Here is a 22,025-nt window from a genome sequence, read left to right as displayed (position 1 = left end):
TTCGACCACTGAGCCACATCCCCAGCCCTGTTTTGTATTTTTTTAGACAGGATCTCAATGAGTTGCCTAGCACCTTGCTTTTGCTGAGGCTGGCTTTGAACTTGCAATCCTCCTGCCTCAGACTCCTGAGCCACTGGGATTACAGGTATGTGCCACAGTGCCTGGTTAATCCCCTCATTTTAAAGATGTCAAAAGTGAGGGTCGAAGAGGTTATCTGACTCGGCTAAGGTCACATGACCACTTGGGAAAAAAAGTATCTAGTGTTAAATTCTCACAGAACTTGATGTTTAAGGTGAGTCATTGAAGAGTGGCTAAGAGTACAGGCTGTGGACAATCAGGTTCCCGTCCCAGCTTGGTCATTTTCCAGCTGTGAGTCCCTGGGGAAATTTCTTAATTTTTCTAAGCTTCCAATTGATGTGCAGACAGTGGAGGTAATAACAGTAGCTGCCTCACAAGGTCATGACAAAGATGAAATATGTGATGTGTACTGGAGAGCTGCTCTCTTCATTCCTATGTGGCCTCCAGGGCGCAGTTTCGGGTGCACTGGTATGTACAGGTGGAGGATAGGCCAAGAGGACATCTTGGGCTCTGCCAGGTCTCACCACCTGGACTACCCATGGCTTTGTGCCTGAGACCAAGCTCAGGATGGTTGCAGCAGGAGGCAATGGATCCCCTTTCCTCAGGGTGCTCCCATTTCAAGGACCCTCCCATGCCAAGCGAGGGACAACATTCTTCAGTTGGAGGGGCAGAAATACAACCCAGGAACTATGCACTTGCCAACCCCAGTCAGGAAGAGTCATTCACCAGTTCCTAACCTGCCTCTCCCATCTTTACTACTAGTCCAGGTCATCTGTCCTTTCTGGGGGCAGAGTGGGTCATCAGGACGTGATGGCCTTTTATGTCTAAACTTTATTTAGTACCATAACAAATTTCATTCTTCTTATTTGGTTTAGTTTAATATTAAAGAGGTATGGTGAATTCCAAGGATAAAGAAACCAACAACAACAACAAACCAGGAAGAAATGAACTAATCATTGTTCATAAATTTTTGATCTTTTAGGTGGGACAGGCACAGAAAACCTAGGGGATACTTATTCTCTTGGTTGCAAAAAGTTTCTCAATTAAGATTAGAACCTATTTAAAAATACATGTAAGATTAAACTAAAGAATGCTTGTTGTTTTGGTGAGTAAGACTAAATTTCTCTTTGCTCCTCCACCCTCCCTACCACAATAAAATAAAAGTAAGATGTTATGAGGCCCTAAGCAACTTAACAGGACCCTGTTTCAAAATGAAAAAAACAGGCTGGGGATATGGTTCATGGCTCAGCACTGCTGAGTTCAATCCTTAGTACCTCCCTTCCCCAAGAAAAAGATGTTATACAGCAGAAATTTAGACCTAAGTTAAAAGCACTGTCACTGGTTCCCAGGACATTCTCCCTGGTCCAGTCAGTAAGGGTGATCACAAAGCAGCTCAGAGTTATTTAAACATCTTGAAGGTTATGAGTCTAATTTCCATGACAAAAGAGCCAGTAATATAATTAAACTTCCGCCAACCATGGGTTGGGCTCATACACGTTGGCATCAGAGCTGGGCACTTTGATGCGTGACCTCATGCCTGTGCACCTTTCAGACTCTGCAATTGACAAAAATGCCTGGTGACAGTTTAGAAGCTACAACTTCATTAAATTCAAAGCAGGAGGGAGAAGTGCCATTTCCCTCTCCCCCACCTTATTGTTTGAGAAGCATCTTTATAGAGATGATAGCGACAACTCCATCCTTCTCTGTTTTCAGTCAGAGGAAATGCAGCTGGCCCAATTTTAAAATGGAAAATAAGAAGAGTTGTTGGATTGTGGTTTATGAAGGGCCTACAATTTTTCTTTGGGTTTACTCAGATTTCCTTTCTTATTGCCATGCAGCAAAATAACCCAATTTCCATCTCATAAAGGCTCCTGTTTGGAGAGAGAACCAGTGTGTTACTTTGAAAAAATTTGACCATGATTTTAAAGATAATTTTCTGTATACTGTATTTTGCTTTATTTATTTTTTTGAGAAAAAAGAAAAAGAAGGTTTATTGCTTTGCTAGCAAAGGAGGAATATAGGGGACTCCTGTACTAGAGACTGTCATTCTGCCCATCACCAGGAACAGGGGGTATTTAAAGAGGTGACTCAAAGGCTACATTCCATGTGTTCTCTGTCTGGGGTTGTAATTCACTTGTTAATTTGGGGGATAATCAATTCTGAGATCTTCTGGTACCATCCCCTTGATTACTTCATTCCCATGGTAGGTATGTACTCAAGGAGAGATAACTCTGCCTAGGATGGGGAAGAAAGGTAATCCTGTTTTCCCTGAGATCAGGGAGGGGGAGAGATTAAGGAGCAGGGAGAGAGGAAGAGAAAGAAACATGTTCATTTAAAAATAAGTTGCAGGGCTGGGGTTGTGGCTCAGTGGTAAAGTGTTTGCCTGGCCTGTGTGAGGCACTGGGTTTGATCCTCAGCACCACATTAAAAAGTGAATAAATAAAATAAAGGTATTATGTCTATCTACACTAAAAAACATATTAAATTAAAAAATCAGTTACAGTGGCAGAGCAGCAAGGGCTATATTCAAAGCATAAAGTACTATTACATTTCCCCATTGTCAATTGCTACATTCCATTTCTATGGAAAAATGGGAGACATCTCCAAACTGCTTCTTGACGAAAGGGGGTGAAGTTGGGGAAGTAATCCAAAGTCTTTGTTCTCTATCAGGTGGAGTATGGACAGTTAAGGGCATTTAGCATCAGAGTGCATACTGTATTTTAACAAGCTGGCACAATAATAGCGTCTGATCCTTTAGAACTGTGTGTGTGTGTGTGTGTGTGTGTGTGTGAGAGAGAGAGAGAGAGAGAGAGAGAGAGAGAGAGAGAGAGAGAGAAAGTCGTCCTGGACTAGAAAGCAGCATGTCTATCAGAAGTGAACTCAATGTATGGATGGGGAAGGAAGAGGAATCTTTCCTGTGACCTTCGAACCCTGCAGGCTCTTCCAGAGAGACTTTCCTCCAGGCTGCTCCAAGCTCTGTACCTCAGTCTCTTAATCCAAGAATGTTTCGTGTTTCCCTGAGCCTGTGAGAGCTTCCTTCCCCTGCCACCTGGGTCTGCCCTCTTCAGCTCTCTACTGAGTCCTGATTTCCTCAGGGAAACTGTGTCCTCTTGACCACGCCCATCCCCCATCTCACATGGTAGCATGGAGGATCTCCCATGGCATGTCACTTGGTGAGGTTTTATACTTATGCATTTCTGCATCAATGCCTGTTCAGTGACTTGAGCATGAGCTCCACAAGGGCAGGACCCATGCCAGCTTGTGCAGGTGCCTGACACAGTCGATGCTGAAGTGTTACTGAAATGAATGAATTCTTGGAGCAAACATATTTTTTTCTTCCTGTGTTGATAAAGTCTAGCAGCTAGTGAATGTGATTTACCTCGTCAAAAGTAGGCAACAAAAAGTCAGGTTGAAAGGGGAAGCAGGCTTGGTACAGTGGCACATGCCTGTAATCCCAGCATCTTTAAAGGCCGAGGCAGGAGGATTGCAAGTTTGAAGCCAGCCTCAACAACTTAGTGAGGCCCTTAGCAACTTAGCAAGACCCTGTTTCTAAATCAAATATAAAAAGGGCTGGGATGTGGCTCAGTGGTTAAGTGTCCTTGGGTTCAATACCTGGTACGTTAAAAAAAAAAAAAAAAGGGTGGGGGAGCCAAAGCCCAGACTTCTCACTTGGTTGAGTTCCCCAAAGACTCCACGTTGCTGAACTTGAATCCGTCCATTGGGAATGGCTGCCAATTGAGTGATGTGTATTTTGTTATTGATGAATTTTAATTCTAGCATATAAACTGGAGAATAATGATGATTAACAGATATTGACCAACCCAATTTACCCGAGTTTATATCCTGTTCCCCCATTTCCTAGCTATGTACATTTGGGACACTGATAAATTGTCCCTGCCTCATGTACCTCATGTATATCATTGGTAACCTGCGAATGTGTCTTCTCTGTGGGAATGGGCTTTGATACTCATGAAAGTGCTTAGTATGGTGTCAGACACCTGGTAGGTGCTCAAGAAGTGTTATATTGTTATATTACTCTTCGTTTCTGTTATAAGGCATACTCTAAGAGATTTGTGTGTGTTGTTTATACTTATTTATTTGTACGCCAAGGTGAGAAAGCCCGTTTTACAGGTGTGGGACCTGAGGACTGCAGAACAAGAGGGGCAGTTTTGATGTCTCCTCCAGTTTCCCTCCACAATGCTGCTTCTGTCAGTGTCCAACTCAGGGTTCACTCTGCGGAGGCCACCAGCTCCACAGGTGAGGCAGGTAGAATCGCCCCTTCTCCTTGTTGGTTCAGAAATCTCTTCTTCCCTGGTCCTTCTCTTCCAAGCTGCTGCAAAGCTACTCAGCTGGGAACATGGGGATGTCTCACTTCCTTCCTCTGAATGTATAAGCACTCTTCTCCACATCCAAGGGAAGGCCAGATAGTGGGCAGAATGTTGGAGGGGACAGCACTGGTTGGACCCCCATTGTTTATCACCCAAACAAATACTTCCTGTTGTCCCAGTGTGGATGGGGAAGATCATGGTGCATGCAGGAGGGAAAAGAGTCCAGGAGGAGCAGCAAAGCAGCCCAGCTGCACAGCCAGGGCCTGGTGCTCAGTGCTTCCCAGGAGTTAAATATAGCCCCTGTGAGAGGGAGGGCAAGGGGTGGTGAGGTCACCTTGGAAGGCTTTTGTGTGTGTTAATGAGAGCTATGGCAGGAAACTGAATATCCTTTTATACTGAAAAGAATAGTAGGGGTTTGACTCCCCAGGATAGAAACAGAAACATTCAGGAGGAACAGAGGTGGGAACAACTCAGGTTCTAGCTCCTCCCCTGACTAGTGTGTAATTGAGTCAGTTACTTAACCTCTCTGACTATCGTCATCTTCTTCATGAGAAGTTTAGAAAACCTCTGTGTGAGGTGACATGAGGAATGGCTGGGAAGGACCTGTACATCCAGGGCTTATTTAGGGGTGGCAGACTTGCACAATTCTCTCACCTCATGTTATTTCAGGTCAGGGAGGTCACAGGTGAATGGGAAAGCAGGTCATGGGGTGTTTCTTGTGACTCTTTCCCCAGAAGCCAGGATAAAGCGACAGGCTCGGAACTCCTGCATCTTCATTGCCCTTCCTAGCAGCAGCTCTGCCCCTGCTCCTGTCACCCACCAGGAGGCTCTCCCTTGGGGCACCTCATTTCTAGCTCTGGGCCACCAGGGAAGCCCAGCCTCCTCTCATCAAGTCATTTCCAGACCACACAGGAGGAGGTGGGGGTTAGCCACCGAGGAAATAACTTTTGGCTGTGGGACTGGGATCTCCCAGAATTGTTCCTTTGTCTGCGGATTCTTCCCTGTTTAGCTCACAAAGGAAATGGTTCCAGGAGGAAGTGGAAAACTGTGACACACTCGCTCAGCGACCCCTGCAAGATGGTAGCTGCTTCCGTTTGGGCAGTCTGCACCATCTCCTTCACCAAGCCTGGGGAAACAGCAACAGTCCCAGGAGTGGTCTGGGATACCTGATAATAAAAGGTAGTAACTGCAAGCTCCTAAGTGATGATCCAGATGTTGTGCTAAGCATTTTGCACGAATTACCTCATTTAATTTTCATAATGACCCCACAAGATACCTTCTGTGTTTACCCGCTGTTTTATACATGGACCAAGTGAAGTTCAGAGAGGCAGCCATTTGAATAAAGGCATACAGCAAGAAGATTGAGATTCAAACCTAAACCTAACTCTGGAGCTTCAGCTTCCAATTGCTGCAATATAATGTCCTCTAGCCTTCTTTACTGAACACTCCCTACGTGAAGACACTGTGCTTAGCATTTTCATGTCGTTTTTAAAATTAGCTGGGTGTGGTGGGATACACCTGTAATCCCAGTGACTCAGGAGGCTGAAGCAGGAGGATTACAAGTTCAAGGCCAGCTTCATCAACTTAGTGAGGCCCTGTCTCAAAATAAAAAATAAAAATAAAAAGTGTTGGGGATGTGGCTCAGTGGTTAAAGCCTCCTGGGTTCAATTCCCAGTACAAAACAAAAACAAAAACAAAACAACAACAACAAAATATCCCCCAAACACTCCCCCTGCTAAAAAAAAAAAACTAAGTAAAAAGAAGGCCTCAAGTGGACCAAACTTGGACTTATCCCAATCTTTACTTCACAAGAAACACGCATCACTGACCCATGCACACTTCACTTTTATTTAGTTGTTATTTATGTAATCAGTTAGTTTTGATAATGTAATAGGCAACCACCAACCTACCATCCCCAACAAAAGCCAGGATCTTGGCAGTATCTTCCATCTACCTGTGTGACCCGCCCTGTGCCTCCCCTGCCCAACCCAGCCACCACCTGCACATGGAGCTCTCAGGCCCTGCTTCCCTCATATGTAGTTTTGTTGCAACTGCTGTTTTCCTGAAAATATGCTTTTACAATTTTCAGTTGTTAAATACACACTTAAAAATTTTAGTTGTTGTCTCCAAAAAAAAAAATGGCAATGCTATAGGTAATGTTCTGTGACTTCTTCTTTAAATATTATGCTGCAAAGATTGATTCATATTGCTGCCTGTCCCTGAGTTCATTCCTTCAGACTGTTGGATGCTGCTCCACTGGGAGAACATTCTCGGTGTCTAACACTCTGTGTCTATGCCCTCACTTACTCTTTGCAACAGCCCTGTATGGAAGGAAATCTTCTTTTCCCTGTTACTGACAGGAAACTGAGGTCCAGAGAGGTTAACTCTGATGCTGCTTCTTTTTTGCAGTGCTGGGAATTGAACCCAGGGCTTTGTGCATACTAGGCAAATGCTCTGACACTGAGTTATATTCCCAGCCCCTCAGAGAGGTTAACTGTGGAGGCCACAGTTGCCTGGGTCAGAATATTTCTGGCCTTCACTGTGTGTGGTGTTTTGGTGTAGTGGAGAAACATGGGCACTGGAGCCAGAATCCAGGGGCTCCAGCCCTGGCCACGTGCTAACTGACCGTGTGACTGTGTGGAGGTTGCTTCATGTCTGGGACCCTCAGCTTCCTCAGCGTCAAAGTGGGTGATTGGGACTGCATTGCCTACCTCCAAGCTTATTGTGAGACCCAAGTCTGCCCATGCCAGGCGATGTGAGAGCACTCTGCAGTTTGGTAAATCATCAACTGTGATTAACAGTAATTGCACCACTGCCTGTAATCCTCCAGCCTCCACTCCCAGCCAAACAACAGAAACTGGGACTCAAGGATGAGACTGACCAGTACCCCACCCAGAAGGGCGCAGGATTAGGTGACAGTCAGCTCACACAAGCCCTAGTGTGAAGGAACCAGAAAAGAAGATGCCTGAGGGTGTGCTCATGGGAACCTAGTATGAATCTAGCTTTGTTCTGTTCAATAGTCTTTAAAAATGTTATTATCATTGTTGTTATTATTATTTAGTATTTCTGACCTCATTTTCACTTGTTTTTGAGACACCATCCCTGTGTGTTTGTTCATGGTGTTTCCTCTGAATGACCTATTCTCCAACTCTCACCTCCTAGTACCTGTATGACTTTAGGCAAGTTCCTTAACTTCTCTATGTCTGTATCCTCACCTGCAAAATGAAGAGGATATTAACAATGTCATGAAGTACAGTATGTGCTTAGAACAGTTCCTCATGCAAACCAAGCTATTATGATTATCTAAAATCTCCCCCACTCTCCACACAGCACCCATTCATCCTCTGAGAGTTGGTTTAAATGCTACTTCCTGTTGGGGAGATAGCTCAGTCGGTAGAGTGCTTGCCTTGTAAGCACAATGCCCTGGGTTCGATCCCCAGCACCCAAAAAAAAAAAAAGAATTGTAAATGTTACTTCCTCCAGGAGGTCCATCCTGGCTCCCTGAATAGGCAAGGTCACCCTGTTCAAGACCGCAGAGGTGGTGACTCACTTCTTCATTAAGTGGTGAGGTCAGGAGGGCAGGGGCAGTGCCTGACTCAGCGTGTACCACTGTGGCCCAGTGCCCAGCAGAGTAGTGGGTACACAGCATGTGCACTGGGAACAAACTAGCCACCAACCTTGAATTCAGAGGAAGGGTCATAGACTAGGGAATGCCTGTGAGTCCTGCTTATGACAACTGTCTCTGAGAGCAGAAAGGCTCTTATGTATGGGGGCAGGGAGAGGAAGGTGGAGCAGATTTGCTCCCTGGAGCATGGGGCAGGGGTAGCGGGTAGCTCCAGGACCACAGTATTTGGTTCACTGTGTGGAACTTCCTAGTCATCTGAACAAGGAAGAGAAGTAGATGTCCTAAGAGGGACTGAGCTGGGGGGGACAGGCCCTGGCTGGGCGGGAAGGCTGGTAATGTCAGTAGTGTGGGTAATTGATAAACCGAAAACAGGGGTGAGCAACACTCAGAATCAAACCTTGGAATTGCCTCCCACTGCCCAGTGACTCCAGGTAGGTGATACCACCTGACCAAATCTCAGTTTTCTCACTGTGACAGATAATAAGAGCACTTTCCTCAGAAGGACGTGAGCAGAAAGGGAGAGTGTTCTGCACTGGGCCAGGTACATGTCAATCTCGTTGTAAAGGTTTGTTACTATTGGTTGTTGCTGTGATTAGTGACCACCAGGGGTTGGGCCAGGTGTTCTAGGAGGGGTATGAAGGGCTGAGTTGACTGGCCACCATGACTGTTCACCTAGTTTGGAAGTCTTCCCTTCCTTCCCACTTCCTGTGAAGCCTCTCAGTGCTAGCCCTGGATTTGGTTTTGGGCCAGGCCCTCAGGAATCCACCCCACAGGGCTGCCTAGGGCAGTTGTTGGGAGACTTCTGAGGTTGGTTCTTGCATCTACAGTGGGTTTGTGGGGTTCCAGAAAAAGTTGATCATGGGAAGGGAGGTCTTGAGTTCTGAAGTGCACAAGATGATTGTCTCCTCTGCTTCACCATTCAACTAACAATTCTGTAGGATGAACTCTATCTGGCTTTTCCTTTCTCTTTCTTCCTCACCCCTCCTTTAGATGGGGTTTTTTGTTCTATTGCTGATCTTGAACTCTTGGGCTCAAGGATCCTCCCTCCTAATCCTCCTGAGTAGCTACGACTGCAAGTGCTAGCCATAGTGCCTGGCTGATTAGCTCTGTTTGAAAATGGAGAGTTTAAACCTTTATGTGGCTTTGCTCTTCAACATCAAGGTGAGCTAATCTTAGTCTAAGTATTTGCGTCAGCTCTTAACTGGCCACTTCTGTCCAGCCCCGCACCTCACCCCCTTTGCATTCTGATGTGAGCTCACTGCTGGCTTTAACAATTGCCCCAAATTGCAGCACATCATAATCTCTTCCTGCTCACAGTTGATCAACAGCTACCTGGGGCCCGGATGTCAGCTTTCCTTTGTGACACTGATGACGAAAGATGCTCACGTGTTCCACACATGTCCTCATTCCCACTCCCTCTGTCATTCCATCCCTTCCCAGGGCATGCAAGAAGCGAAAGTAAGAATGCTGCCCAGATAACTTGGATTCCTCTCCAATTTATTAAGAAAGACAATGGCTCACAAACTTGTATTTCAAGCATTCACTTTTTCAAAAAATTGAACCCTTCTGAGAGCTTTCCCTGCCCAAATCTAATCATCTCTCATTGGTAGATCAGAGATTGTTATCTCCATTTGTTGTTAATTTAACTAAGACTCAGAGGGTTAAGTGAAGAGTGGAAGGAGCAGCACCAGGATCCCCCCCCACCCCCACTGCAACCGGACACTGCAGCTGAGGCACTGGGTTCTGGCCTTATCTGCCTCTATTATTAGGTACTGAACACAAGCAGTCCAACCTCTAAGGACAGAGACACACCCAGTTAGGGACCTGGAGAACAGGCCCCACTCTGGAAGGACCTGGAGGTCTCATTTTCCATCTGTCCTTGGTGCTCCAGGCCCACTGCCCCGTTTTGCTGCTCTGAGCACCCCCTGGGCTTTTCTTCTGTCCTCTCCCCACTTTTTCTACCTGGAAGGCCATCCCATAGTGTTCCTGAGGTTCTTGGCTAAAAGTGACCTCGAGTCTTCTGGTTCTTTACATATTCTCTTTGATGGACACTGACCAGATCTGACCTCAAATGACAGGCATTGGTGACCAAGTCTCACTTTCTCTGCTACACTGGGTGATGCCAGGGTGCAGGGACCCTGTGACCTCTCAGAGCTGCAACTGATTGCTGGTCGGAGGTGAGGAAAAACCATCAGTCTCCCTGGCTTCCTGGTACAGCCCCAGAAGATCAGTTTTCTTTTTGGTTCAAGTGGAGCTAAAAAAAAAAATTCCCCTTGGTTTCATATCAGCAGGATCTGCTCTCAGCACACCCTTCAACAAGAATGGGCAGGAAAGGTAAATATTTATTCTACAAATGAATAAATCTGATTCCATCTTCAAAAGAAAGCTTTGGTATAAATTATCATAATTTCTCCATTCTAAGATGCCACTGATTTGAAGATGTTTTTATCTATTGAACAACATCTTTTTTTTAAAAAAAGAAAAAGCAGATAAATATGTCAATTATATGTTCAATTATATGTTCTGAGTTATTAGTAAAACCTGTCTTTGTATCAATGAAATAAGAACATATGTGGTCAATTTTGATTTTAATTTTCTTCTTGTGGGCTCTGGTGTTCCTAGAAAAAAGGTTCCCAAACCTTCACCCAGCCACAGTGACATATGGGTAGGTAATGTGTCCTGGCCAAGTTAGCCCTGAACCCCTCTCTGCAGGCTGCTGGGTCAGCAAGGGCACTTCGTGGTCACTGATGGCTGCCCCAGGCCTGCGAAGTCAACAGACAGCTTCTCTCCCAGCTGAGATGTGCTCTGCTGATAGACCACATTAGGGGTTCTGTGGAACACCAACTGAGGGGGGGGTCCGCCAAGGGACCTTAGGTGAGATGATGCTGCTGCCCCTTGGGCCTCAATTTCTCCAGTTGTAAAATTAGGGGCACAGAGTGAGATGAGTGGATTTCAAGTGCTCTTTTGCAGAAACCTATGGGGTGTACAGAACTTCCCTTGGACTGCCAGGAGGAGAAGGGATGGGGTTGACGGGCTCAGTGCTCACGTGCCCACCTCACCTAGAGCAGTTTGTTTGCAAAAGGATTCTAAGGCTAAAAGTAATTTGAAAAACACAACTAAATGGCATTCTGGAGTCCTTCCAACACTACTGTTGAACACACACTTGTGTGGTGAAGGCCAGTGCTTCCTTCTGGAAACGCACTCAGAATCCCTCCTTCTGCTGTGCTCTGGGCAGGTGCTTCTGATCTCTCCACAACTTAAACCAGGGGCTGGCAAACTATTTTTTTGGTAAAGGTTCAGATAGTCATATTTTAGGCTTTGTGGTCCACATATGACCTCTGTTTCAACCACCCAACTCCGCTCTTAGAGTGAGAAGATAGCCACAGACGATACATAATGAATGGGCATGGCTGCGTGCCACTAAAACTTTCTTTACCAAAACAGGTGGTGGGGGGATTTGGCCCATGGGCTGAGGTCCTAAGATTCCTGCATTAGGATACTTCGACCTGACAGGTGAAGACACTGAACCCCGAGTAGGGGATTCAAGGAGTTAGGCTGGAACCCCGGTCTGCCCACATGGAGATGGCTTCCTCCACCCCACCCTGCTCACCTAGCAGTGACTCTTGCCCTAAATTGAGCTGCGGGCATCCAGGAACTACACGGTGGAGGGGATGGTGCCTGGACAAGACACATGCTCCACTTTTCTCTCTCAGGAGATCAGTTTTCCCCTGGGGTTCTTAGAGGGCTATAAAAAGCCCCCGGCTCGCCTTCTGCGAGGCATGCTGTTGGTAAATTCCCCAGGATGGAATGACTGCAATGTGGTGCCACATTCTGTCCCTGCCACAGCCTGACAGCTGAGCCAGGAAGAATCACGCCTGGCCAACTCTGCACCTTCACCACTCACTCTGGGCGTGACTGGGATTCCCCAAATGGAATTTTAGGTGGAGGACAAGACCTGCTTGGGCCCTCTTGGGTCAGTTTCTTCATCAATTCCAGGAGCATGAAAGATTCTTGAATTCTAAACTCCAGAACTCCAATGGCCACAGTGGCTGCTTGGCAGGACCCTTCTACGGATGGAGGGTGTTTCCTGGAATGGTTATGATTCCCTTCTCCGCGTCTCAGCATCCTTCCTGTCCCCACATTGAAATTTTTATTTAGTTCTGTAGCTTATCTAGCAAGTCATATTATAACTAACCTGATGGGGCGATCAGGGAGAGGAGGCTTCAAGATTCATGGAGAAGCAGGGGACAACAACAGAGGTAGACAGGACTGGGTAAATAAATGGACTTTTCTATGACCCAATTTCTTAATCTGTAAAAGGGAATAATGACAGTATCTACTTGGGGATTTGTGTCATGGTGAATGCTCAGTGTAAGTAGCATTTTTTTTTTTTGTATCTGAAATTGAATCCATGCATACTTTAACCACTGAGCCATATTCCCAGCCCTTTTTTCTCTCTCTTTCTTTTTTAAATTTATTTTTACAGACTGCATTTTGATTCATTGTACACAAATAGGGTACATCATTTCGTTTCTACGGTTGTGCACGATGTGGATTCACACCATTCATATGATCACACATGTACATAGGGTAATGACGTCTGCTCCAGCACTTTTCAATATTTTATTTAAAGACAGAATCTTGCTGAGATACTTAGGGCCTCGATAAGTTGTTGAGGCTGGCTTTGAACTTGCGATCCTCCTGCCTCAGCCTCCCAACCCCCCTGGGATTATAGGGGTGTGCCACTATGTCCGGCCTGTAAGTAGCATTTGACTATAAATGTTAAGCATTTACTGTATGTTAGACACTGGAGGTATGATGCAGAAGACAGTCTTAAACATCCGGATTCATATATACAGAGAGGAAACATTTCAATAAGTACATCCAAATCTAAAAGCCCAGACTGAGGAGGGGAAGCCTATGGGGAAGTAGAAGTGGGGATGTGGCAGGAAGCTACCATGGGGAAGTGATGCTGAGCTGGCCTCTCCCAGGAAGGGGAATAGCGCCATCATCTTTTGGAACTCAGTTTTTGCATCTGTCCAATGGGGAGACTGTCTCTATTGTCCATTTCACAGGGACATTGCCAGGGTGGAGAGAAATGACAGAGGAGAAACTCAGGGCTGAAAGAGTCTCCAGAAAAAAAAAGACTGTGGTGGCCAATTCTTCTGATGATTCCCCCTATCCCATGAGTTCCTTCTCGCCCACAGCAACCCCCCAGTAAATGGCTGCTGATAATGTGTGTGATTACCATGGACAGAGGTGGCCCAGCCTCTGCAGGAAATCCTCAATATCCCTGAGGCTAGGCTGAAGTGCATACCACTGAGGAATGTCAAAATGCTTCTCAAAGTTACAGACTTTATAAAAGTGTTAAGTGAGTGGCCAAATCAGGACTAGGAGTGGAATTTTGGTTTCCATGTTCAGACCCATTTCCACTCTAGCACTTGTGTTGGGATATTTACTGGGGGTCAGAGTTCACACAACCTGGGAGTCCACGGCCGAGGCCAGGGGGTGGGTAAGGAAGGAGAAGCTTCAGGGAAACACAATGCATCTCTGCAGGTCCCTTCTGCACAAAGATTTTTTGGGGGGGTAATGTAAGGGGAGTTTTAATATAAAGGGCTGTAATAAAAAAATTTGCATGGCTTCTTAAAGTTAAAATGAGACATTTCAAGCTTTCAGAGAGGATGCTTTGAGTAACAGACCCAGATTTTAGAGTCCTGTTTAGATGAAAGCGTGAAAGGAGGAACTAGAATAGGCAACAGGGGATTCTGGAAGTGTGTGAGCTGGGTTAAGGGTCGTGGTAAAAGTAGTGCATAAGGACAGAAGGCTGTCACCCTGGGGGAACAACGGAATCACCTGAGGCTTTGCAAACAAAGACAGATTCCTAAATCTCAATCCAGACCCATTGATCAGATCTTTGGTAGGTTCCTCAGGGCATGATTCTGAGGCCAGTTGGATTTGAGAACCACATCTTTAGAAAAATAGGGAGTGGTCCCTAAGGCAGGCTGGAGAAGGCAAGAGTGGAAACAGGAAGCTCTTGTAGGAGGCAACAGGATATAGGAAGTCATTCAAGATCCATCTCCCAATAATAGTCAACAGGATTTGGGGTTTGATTGTCTAAAGGCAAAGGAAATGATGGATAGTGATAAAGTCTATATTTTCTATCTGTAAAATGGAAATCATTGCAATGGAGGATCCTGGGACTGAAAATGGTAGTACTATGTGCTACCTGTGGCACTAGGTGCTGAGAAAAGGGCTACAAACCAGGCAAGAAGGGCCCCATCCTCACAGAGCTCACATCGACAACTAATTCAGGCCCACAGTCAACAGGAATTGTGACCATGGCAACCAGTGAAGCACTGGGTGCTATGAGCACCTGCGACATAGAGTGTAGCTTGTGAGACTGGAAAACGTGGCCTTGAGGAAGAAATGTTTGAGCAGAGAGCCAGGGTGAGCAGGGTGGCCCAGGTGAAGGCACAAAGTATTCAAGGCCGGAAGGAGCAAGTCCAGTGTGAGGACAGCCCACAGCAAGAGGCAGGCAGGGCTAAGGGAGTGGGTAAAGTGGGCAGAGAGCAGACGGCACAGGCCTGGAGGGTCACCACAGGACTGTCACTCAGATGTTACAAACAGTAAGTGACAACTGAAGGGTTGAAGCCTGATCAGATGGATAGTTTTAATTAACTAAATACTTCACGGCATTAGACTTTCTTCCTCCCAAATTGCATTTTAAACACAAATGATCACAAATCCATTAAAAACTATGATACAGTCTGCATGTAAACAAAAGAGAAATGCTTGGGGGTGAAGTGCACACTCCTAGAAGTCCTGATCTCTACTGTGTGAAAAAGGTTCATGTTTATAGAAATGTCTTGATTACGAAGTGATAGGAACCTACATGTTAATGTGGTCCCCCAGGAGCCATTCTGTGGCTTCCCTGATCCATTGCCACTCATCCCCTGCTTCATCACATCCCTGGGCGGCTCCGAGTCTATCTTTGAGCAGGTCTTTTCATTAGATCACCTCCTGCCTTCCGGGAAGTCTGTCTATTATCTTTCCTACAGGACTGCTACTTTGAAAACCGCTCTCCTATCCCACCTTCAAATTTGGTCTTGTTCAAAAACACCCCCCATTTCCTTCCACAGTTCCTCACACGGCTGTGTTGTTAACAGAAAAAGAGAAACAGGAAGGGTCGTCTGATGTGGTGGTGAATAAGATAAGTTCAAAATTGGGTCACTCTGAGGTTGAGCTGACCTCCGAGTGGAAATGTACGGCAGGCAGGAGGTGAGGTAGCAATGGAGCCCACTCACGGCTGATGATGGGCTCTGAGACTCACCCTCACAGGGACTTGGTTTTCCTCAGGAGTGAGAGTCAAGAGAGGGCTGAGCTGGTGGGAGACAAGGGGAGGGAAGGCTAAGAGCACCACAGAAGGTAGAATAAGAAGATAGAGCCAGAGCAAGTGAGAAGGTACAGCAAGAAGGAGAAGATGGGGAATAATAGTTGGTAAGCGCCGGCTGTGAGCCAGGTACTGGGTGCTTGGCAAATATCACTGAAGCCCGTCTCTCCATTTTGGGTGTCATTCGTCCTACATTATGATCTGAGGGAACCACTTAGTTCCCCATCTTGCCTTAGAGAAGGAGAAGCCCAAAGGCTCTGATCATCTGTAACAGTGGGATTGGGTGGAGAGAGGGATAAAAAGTTTCCTGGAGGGGTGGAGAGGTGGCTATTTAACCTAGACTTATCCATCTGATTCCAAAACCCGTGCAAAATAAGAGTATACCAGAAACGAAAAGAGGGGTCAACAGAGCTACAGATAAGTCCTGGAGACAGGATGTGGAAGAGGCAAAAGATTAGACTTTGGTCCCATGCAAGACAGGCCATGTGTGACCGACCCTTCTGAGGGGCTTTTAGCCCAGAGTATGATTGGAAGTGAGGCTGCAGGAGGTGAAGAGAGGGTGTGGGAAAGAAAAGGAGACTGCAAATGCCCAACATGTATTTGAGAAGTTTGATCAGGAAAGGATGGAAGAAAGTGCTCAGGGGTGGGGGTGGGTGTGCGTGTGTAAGGGAGGGAGGGCACACATGGCTTCACTTTTTTGTTCAGTTCAAAGTTGGTTTTTTTTTTTTTTTTTTTGCTTTGTTTTTGTTTTTAAGTGAGAAGGGTATGAGAAGCTGGGGTATGAGATGGTATCCAAAATCAGGATTGTTTTTCTGGACCAAAAATGAGAATGGAGTAATGATAGGTTCTTGGCAGAGGGTGGGGAGGGAGGAACTTACTTGGCAAGTTGCTCACCCATGTGAAAAGGGGAGTTTGAAACTGATATTTGAGGGAGAAGCGGAAAAAACCCTGACTAAAAGAGAAGCCAAACACCACAGGGGTCAATGGGGACAAGGAAATGGAAGGAAGGCCCAGTGACCAGTAGAGGCTTCTATCAGGGAAGGGAGTAAGACTAAGTCCTATGCCCCCACGGGACTCCTCACACCTACTGCAGTATGCGGTTAACATCCAAGTGCTAGCCTATGTGCATTACCTTCTTATGACATAGCTGATAAAGAAATGAAGGTCAGAGAAGTTAGATCTGCCACAGATCATAGAGCTAGAAAATTGCAATCATAACTCAAGTCCAGATCTGTCATCTCTCTGAACCACTCAACTCCACTGAGCCCCCAGGCTGGCAAGGATAGCTTTATAGTCACAACAATTTACAATATATTTTGTATAGAACTGGAAGAGAGGTCTGCAAAGGTTCCCAACACAAAGCAATGATAAATGTTTAAGAAGATAAAAATGCTAATTAGCTTGAGTTGATCATTATGCATAAGATACATGTACTGAATTATCACACTGTACCCTATATAGCCACTTATTATATGACAAAAAAATAAATGCGAAAATGACCTCACTACATATGTCTGGATGGAAAAGATAATTATAATAAGATAGGTGTTCCTTTCAAAAGGATCAGACTAATAGGAGGAGTAGGATGTGAACTTGCATGTCAGGGAGAGGACAGAAGGCTGGAGAAGCAGCCGGGTGGGGGGTTAGCTACGGACTGCTCAGACAACATGGATGCTAAAGGGAAAATGTGGTCTTCCTAATGTGGGTCTCACAGCTGGCCCGACAAAGGCAGGACAGGCAGAATGGATTCTTCCATCATCTCTGGAGTAACAAGAGTGTTATTCAATGAAAACCAGGGCATCAGACTATTTCTTGGATTGCCCATAGACAACATGATCTCTTAAAGCATATAGAACACCACAGAAGAAACTCCTAGCTTGAAAATGAACGAACTGTGAGGTGGAAAGGAAAGTCAATCACATCTCATGAGCCAGAGAGATCAGACATAATGTTGGACACAAAGGAAGCAAATTAAAAAAAAAAAATCAGAGAAAATTTAGACTGAAGACTTTAAAGAGAAGATGGTTGAAGGAAACCAGAAAGTTTGAAAAAGTAAAACTGTGGTTACATAACCATAGCTAGTAGGTGTGAACATAACCATAGCTAGTAGGTGTGAGAATAAAAGAAAATGGACATGCTGGCATATGCATCAATATTTTATCAGTCAGAAATGTCGGTTGGACAGTGATTTGATGATCAAGGTCAGAGAGGGATTTCCGAGGGACAAGCACCATGGAGGAACTCCAGGACATAAAGATGATGATGACATATTCCCTGTGTTTGTGTTAAACACAAAACTGTCTAGCTCAGTGTTTAAAACTGAGCAGAGATTCAAAAATTATCACCCTAACTGAATCAGCCTATAGAGGAAACAAAGGACATTCTATAGAGTAGTTTGAGTACACTGAGTCTGATTTTTAAAAATTACAATTCTTACAACATTTATTAAGTGGATCCCTTGTCCTAGATATTGTCTGAAGTATTTTCCATGCAGTTAATATTTGTGATCCCAAGAAATAAGTATTATCAGTATCCACATTTTATCTTCATCCGAGGATAGAAAGTTGGTTAACTTGTCCTGTGAAAGGTGATGTCTATGGCCATCGAGTTTACTTGTGTGTAACCTTCACTGATGGCTGATTCTCTTTGTATGATATTAATGAAACAGGAAATCCCGCTGGGCTGAATTCCATTACATGTGCTTTCTATGCCTGTTACTGCTTCACAGAAATCCTGCTTCACTCATGGGAAGCCACATAGCCTGCAAGAAGAGAAATTCTTCCCAAGTTTGTTTCCATTCTCTAGTCACTGGACCTTGATGCTGAGCTTTTATGCTATTAATTGTGAAAAATATCCGAACAGTATTGCTGAAGTGTGGTGGAGGTGCCCTGGACCTGGAGAAGTAAGATTTGGCACCTAGGCTTATTCTAGGGCCTGGGTAGGTTACCTGCCACTATCGTGGCAGTTAGCGGCAAGCTTAAAATCAAGACTTGGATGCATACAGAGCTTGGTTCAAACTCACAGGGGGAATGACTGTACAAATTGGTGTCAGGGACCTACCCCTACTGTTATGGACTGACTTGGTGCCCCTCAATTCATATGTTCAAGTCCTAACCCCATGTGACTGTCTTTAAAGAGAGGGCCTTTAGGAAGTAATCAAGGTTAAATGAGGTCAGAAGGATGGGGCCCTAATCTGAAGTTCTGGAAGGAAAAGGAAGAGACATTAGAAAAGAGGCCACATGAGGACACAGTAAGAAGGTAGCTCTTCTGGCCAGGGAGAGGGGCCTCCTCAGAAATTACCCTTATAGCACCTAGATCTTAGACCTACAATATCTAAAATAGTGCGAAAATAAAGTTCTTTTGTCAAAGTCACCCAGTCTGTGGAATTATGCTATGGCGGTCGGAACTGACTGATGTATGGGCTGAGCCTGCTTCCCTATGAGCTGTGATTAATGATAGTATCTGCCCATAACCCCATCCCAAGGGCTGTTCTGAGAAACCATGTAAAAAGCTGAACGTGAAGTCAGGCACCCAGTAAGAGTTTAGTGATTTCAGTTGTCATTGCTAACACTAAAGTGTGGTTTCCTCCCCAGTACCCTGAATGTGATAGTCCTACCTAGACATGGTAGGAACGAGGTTAAAATGAGACCTCTTTTAAACTCTCTAACAACAGGAAAAAGTGTACACCAATCTGGGAACAGGGGCACCAAGGAAGGTTCTAAAACTCATGTTCTAGCTTAAAAACATTCAGATTTTGTATTCTAATTCATAATACACTCACATTTGCCTGAATTTACTTTAATTCTTAAAATGTTTGTAATTATTTATCCGGGCATAAAACTGATGGGAAGAATGTGAAGTTATACTCCATGTATGTATAATATGTCAAAATACATTCTACTGTCACGTACATCTAAAAAGAACAAATTTAAAATAAAAAATATCTAATTATGGCTGCCAACTGCTTGACATCTACTGTGATTAAAAAACAAAAACAAAAACAAAAACTGAGGATCTAGACAGATAACCTGGTCTTGTGTGCCCTAGTCACACAACCACTTTATTCAAAGGTTGAGGGAGACTTTGCAAGCCATGAAGAATGGTTCTGATGTAAGGATTCAGCAATATTCTTTTTTAAATCACCATTATGATTAGTCAACTTAAGATGCCCTATAAAGCATATCATCTTTCTTAGGTTAGTAGCTGGACCATGTGCCAGGCCCGGGGTCAGCAGAGGGATCACAGCAGCTCTATTCCCTGTCTTCTGGAAGCTCAGTTCTGGGCAGAGGAAGGAGACAGTGGAGGACTATGGCTATACTTTTTTTTTTTTTGGCAGTGCTAGGGTTCCAACCCAGAGCCTTATGCACGCTGAGCTAGGGCTCCACCACTGAGCTACATCGCCTGTCCTAGACTCACTCTATAGAGCAAACAGCACATTGTGACAAGGGCTGGGAAAGAGAAGAAAAGCAGACTAGAAAGAAAAGGTCAGAGTTCACAAATGCTCTGAGCACCAAGGTGTTTCGGGAAGTCTGGCTTCCTGGTGAGCATCTTTGGAGGCAGTCTTCTGAAGTGGTGGCATTCATTACAAGGCATTTAAAGTCCAGATAGGCTTAGTATGGATTTTTGTACTGGGGAACAGACAGAGTGGTATTTGAGAATAGTGGTGCTCTCCCCTTCGGTGGGGACAGCAGGGCTGAGAAAAGAAGAGGTGCTGCTTCTCTTCTTTCCGGTCTTCCTTCCCAGTGGGAGGGTGAAGTAAGTTAACAGGTGAGAAATACCTTACAAATCACTGCCTTGGTTTCCACTTGCACCTCCCCCATTTCCTGCCTGCTCTTGGGTGGGGGCTAAAGGAGAAGGTGGAAGGGTATTTTGTTTGGGGGAGGGGTGGCCGGGTCCACTGTGGTCCTCTGAGCTTGGTAAGCTGCCTTTACCTGAAATAGTGCAGGGGAGGTTGTCCCCCACACCACACCTGCTCAGGCACCCGTCCTTGTCCCCAGGATCTCCTAAGTGCTTCCACCCTCCTAGTCACTCTTTCTCCCTGGGGGACTCAGCATAGTGAACAGGCAGATGGGGGAAGGGTGTAAAATTATTGTGGGGAGCGGGGGATTTTCCATTAACAACAATAATTAAAACAACAACTCTTCTCATGATGGCACATTTGCCAGTTTGCCAAGTACTTTCACAACCTGTGATCTCTTTGGATCTCAGAGGTGCAGACAGAACTACTTTTCGATTCTAGCCTTTGGCACTGCTCCATGTCCAGACAGGCCACTTTCTTTACAATCACTCTTTACAGGCACCCACATGCCTATTGCAATGTCTACACCTTTACTTAGGAGACTCGCTGCCCCCACCCCAACCTCCATGAATGCCTCTCCCAGTGCTCTTGTTAATCCCAATTTCGGTAGTTCCTATCACTTCTATGAAACTTCTATCAAATACACGCAAGCATGCGCGCAGGCGCTCTCACGACAGCCCCTCCTTCCAAAGCCCTAGGAAGCTGCAAACTTTGGTCTCCTGGGGCTTTCTCCCTCGGCGCACAGTAGGGGCTTAGCACGTCGCGTGTTTTGGGAGTGTAATCTGTAAACCTTATTTTACTCTTCCTGCGTGGAGTGGGGTGGGAGGAGGTTCTGTCCTCAGGAATCCTGTTGGGGACTTTTATGAAGTTAAGAATTGGAGTGTATGAAAACTCCAATTCCACACACAGGAGCTGACCCAGCCCCAGGACACGAGGGGCTGACACGCACCCGGCAGCTCCAGCTGCAAAAGGCACCTGTGCACACGGTACCACGCGTCTTCCCCGCTCCTGCCCGCACTCGTCCGATCGTTCCTTAGTCCCCGCCCTACCACCCACCTTTCTCCCGACCTAGAGCTCCCATGTTCCCCCTCCCGCCACGCGCGGCGACAAGTGCGGGCGCCGCGGCTCCTCTTACCCCGGCTTCTGTCCATGGCGCCGCCGGGATCCCCCGGGCGCGGAGCCGCAGGGCACAGTGGCTCCGGCGCGGCTGGCTGCGGGCGTGCTGCTCTCTCGGGCCGGCGGGTGGCCAGCGCGCTCGGTGGGTCCCCTCCCCCAGACAGGATGCTCGCCGCGTGCCCCTGCCCCGCCCCGCCCGCCCCTCCGCGCCGCTCCCGGAATAGACTCGGAGCGCGCCTCGCCCCCTGGCCGCGGGCCGGTGTCCCGTGTCCCGCACACGCCCGCGCCACGCCCTGCCTCCTGCACGCCCTTCGTGGCCCTCTCGCTGGACCTGGAGCACCCACTTCCCGGTGCTCACGCTGTCGTTCGGGTGCCCGCGTGGCCCCCACAGCCTGGACCAAGGCGGCGTAGCAGTGCTTGCACACCCCTAGCGATGGGGGGCTATCTCCAGTCTCAGCCCACTCCAGCTTCGATTGCGGACTCAAACTAAAAAGCCCTTTCTCTGAAGTTGGCACCCATTTCCTGGCTTTGGGTTTATCTTTTCTCTTCCACGCGTCTCTCCTGAACCCCTTCTAGCGCCAGATAGAGGCCAGGGGACTAGGCTGGTAGAATGGCAATAACGGTGTGGAAAAGGCATGAGATGATAATAATAATAATAATAAACAAGATTTTAAAAATGAAAACCACCCA

General features: G+C 46.2%; 1 protein-coding gene across 2 annotated transcripts in view; it reads right to left on the bottom strand.

The window, feature by feature from the left end:
* The window catches only part of Afap1l1 (actin filament associated protein 1 like 1), a 61,404-nt gene extending 39,928 nt beyond the window's left edge, over positions 1 to 21,476 (bottom strand). For both annotated transcript variants that reach the window (XM_047556919.1, XM_047556920.1), the window contains exon 1: positions 21,355 to 21,476. In XM_047556919.1, coding sequence (XP_047412875.1) covers positions 21,355 to 21,370 — 16 coding nt within the window. In that variant the 5' untranslated portion in view covers positions 21,371 to 21,476. The remainder of the gene's footprint in view (positions 1 to 21,354) is intronic.
* Between the last annotated feature and the right edge of the window lie 549 nt (positions 21,477 to 22,025).

The sequence above is a fragment of the Sciurus carolinensis genome, chromosome 6 (genome assembly GCF_902686445.1).
Source record: "Sciurus carolinensis chromosome 6, mSciCar1.2, whole genome shotgun sequence".
In the NCBI taxonomy this organism is placed as follows: domain Eukaryota; kingdom Metazoa; phylum Chordata; class Mammalia; order Rodentia; family Sciuridae; genus Sciurus; species Sciurus carolinensis.
This window is presented reverse-complemented; position numbering and strand designations above follow the sequence as displayed.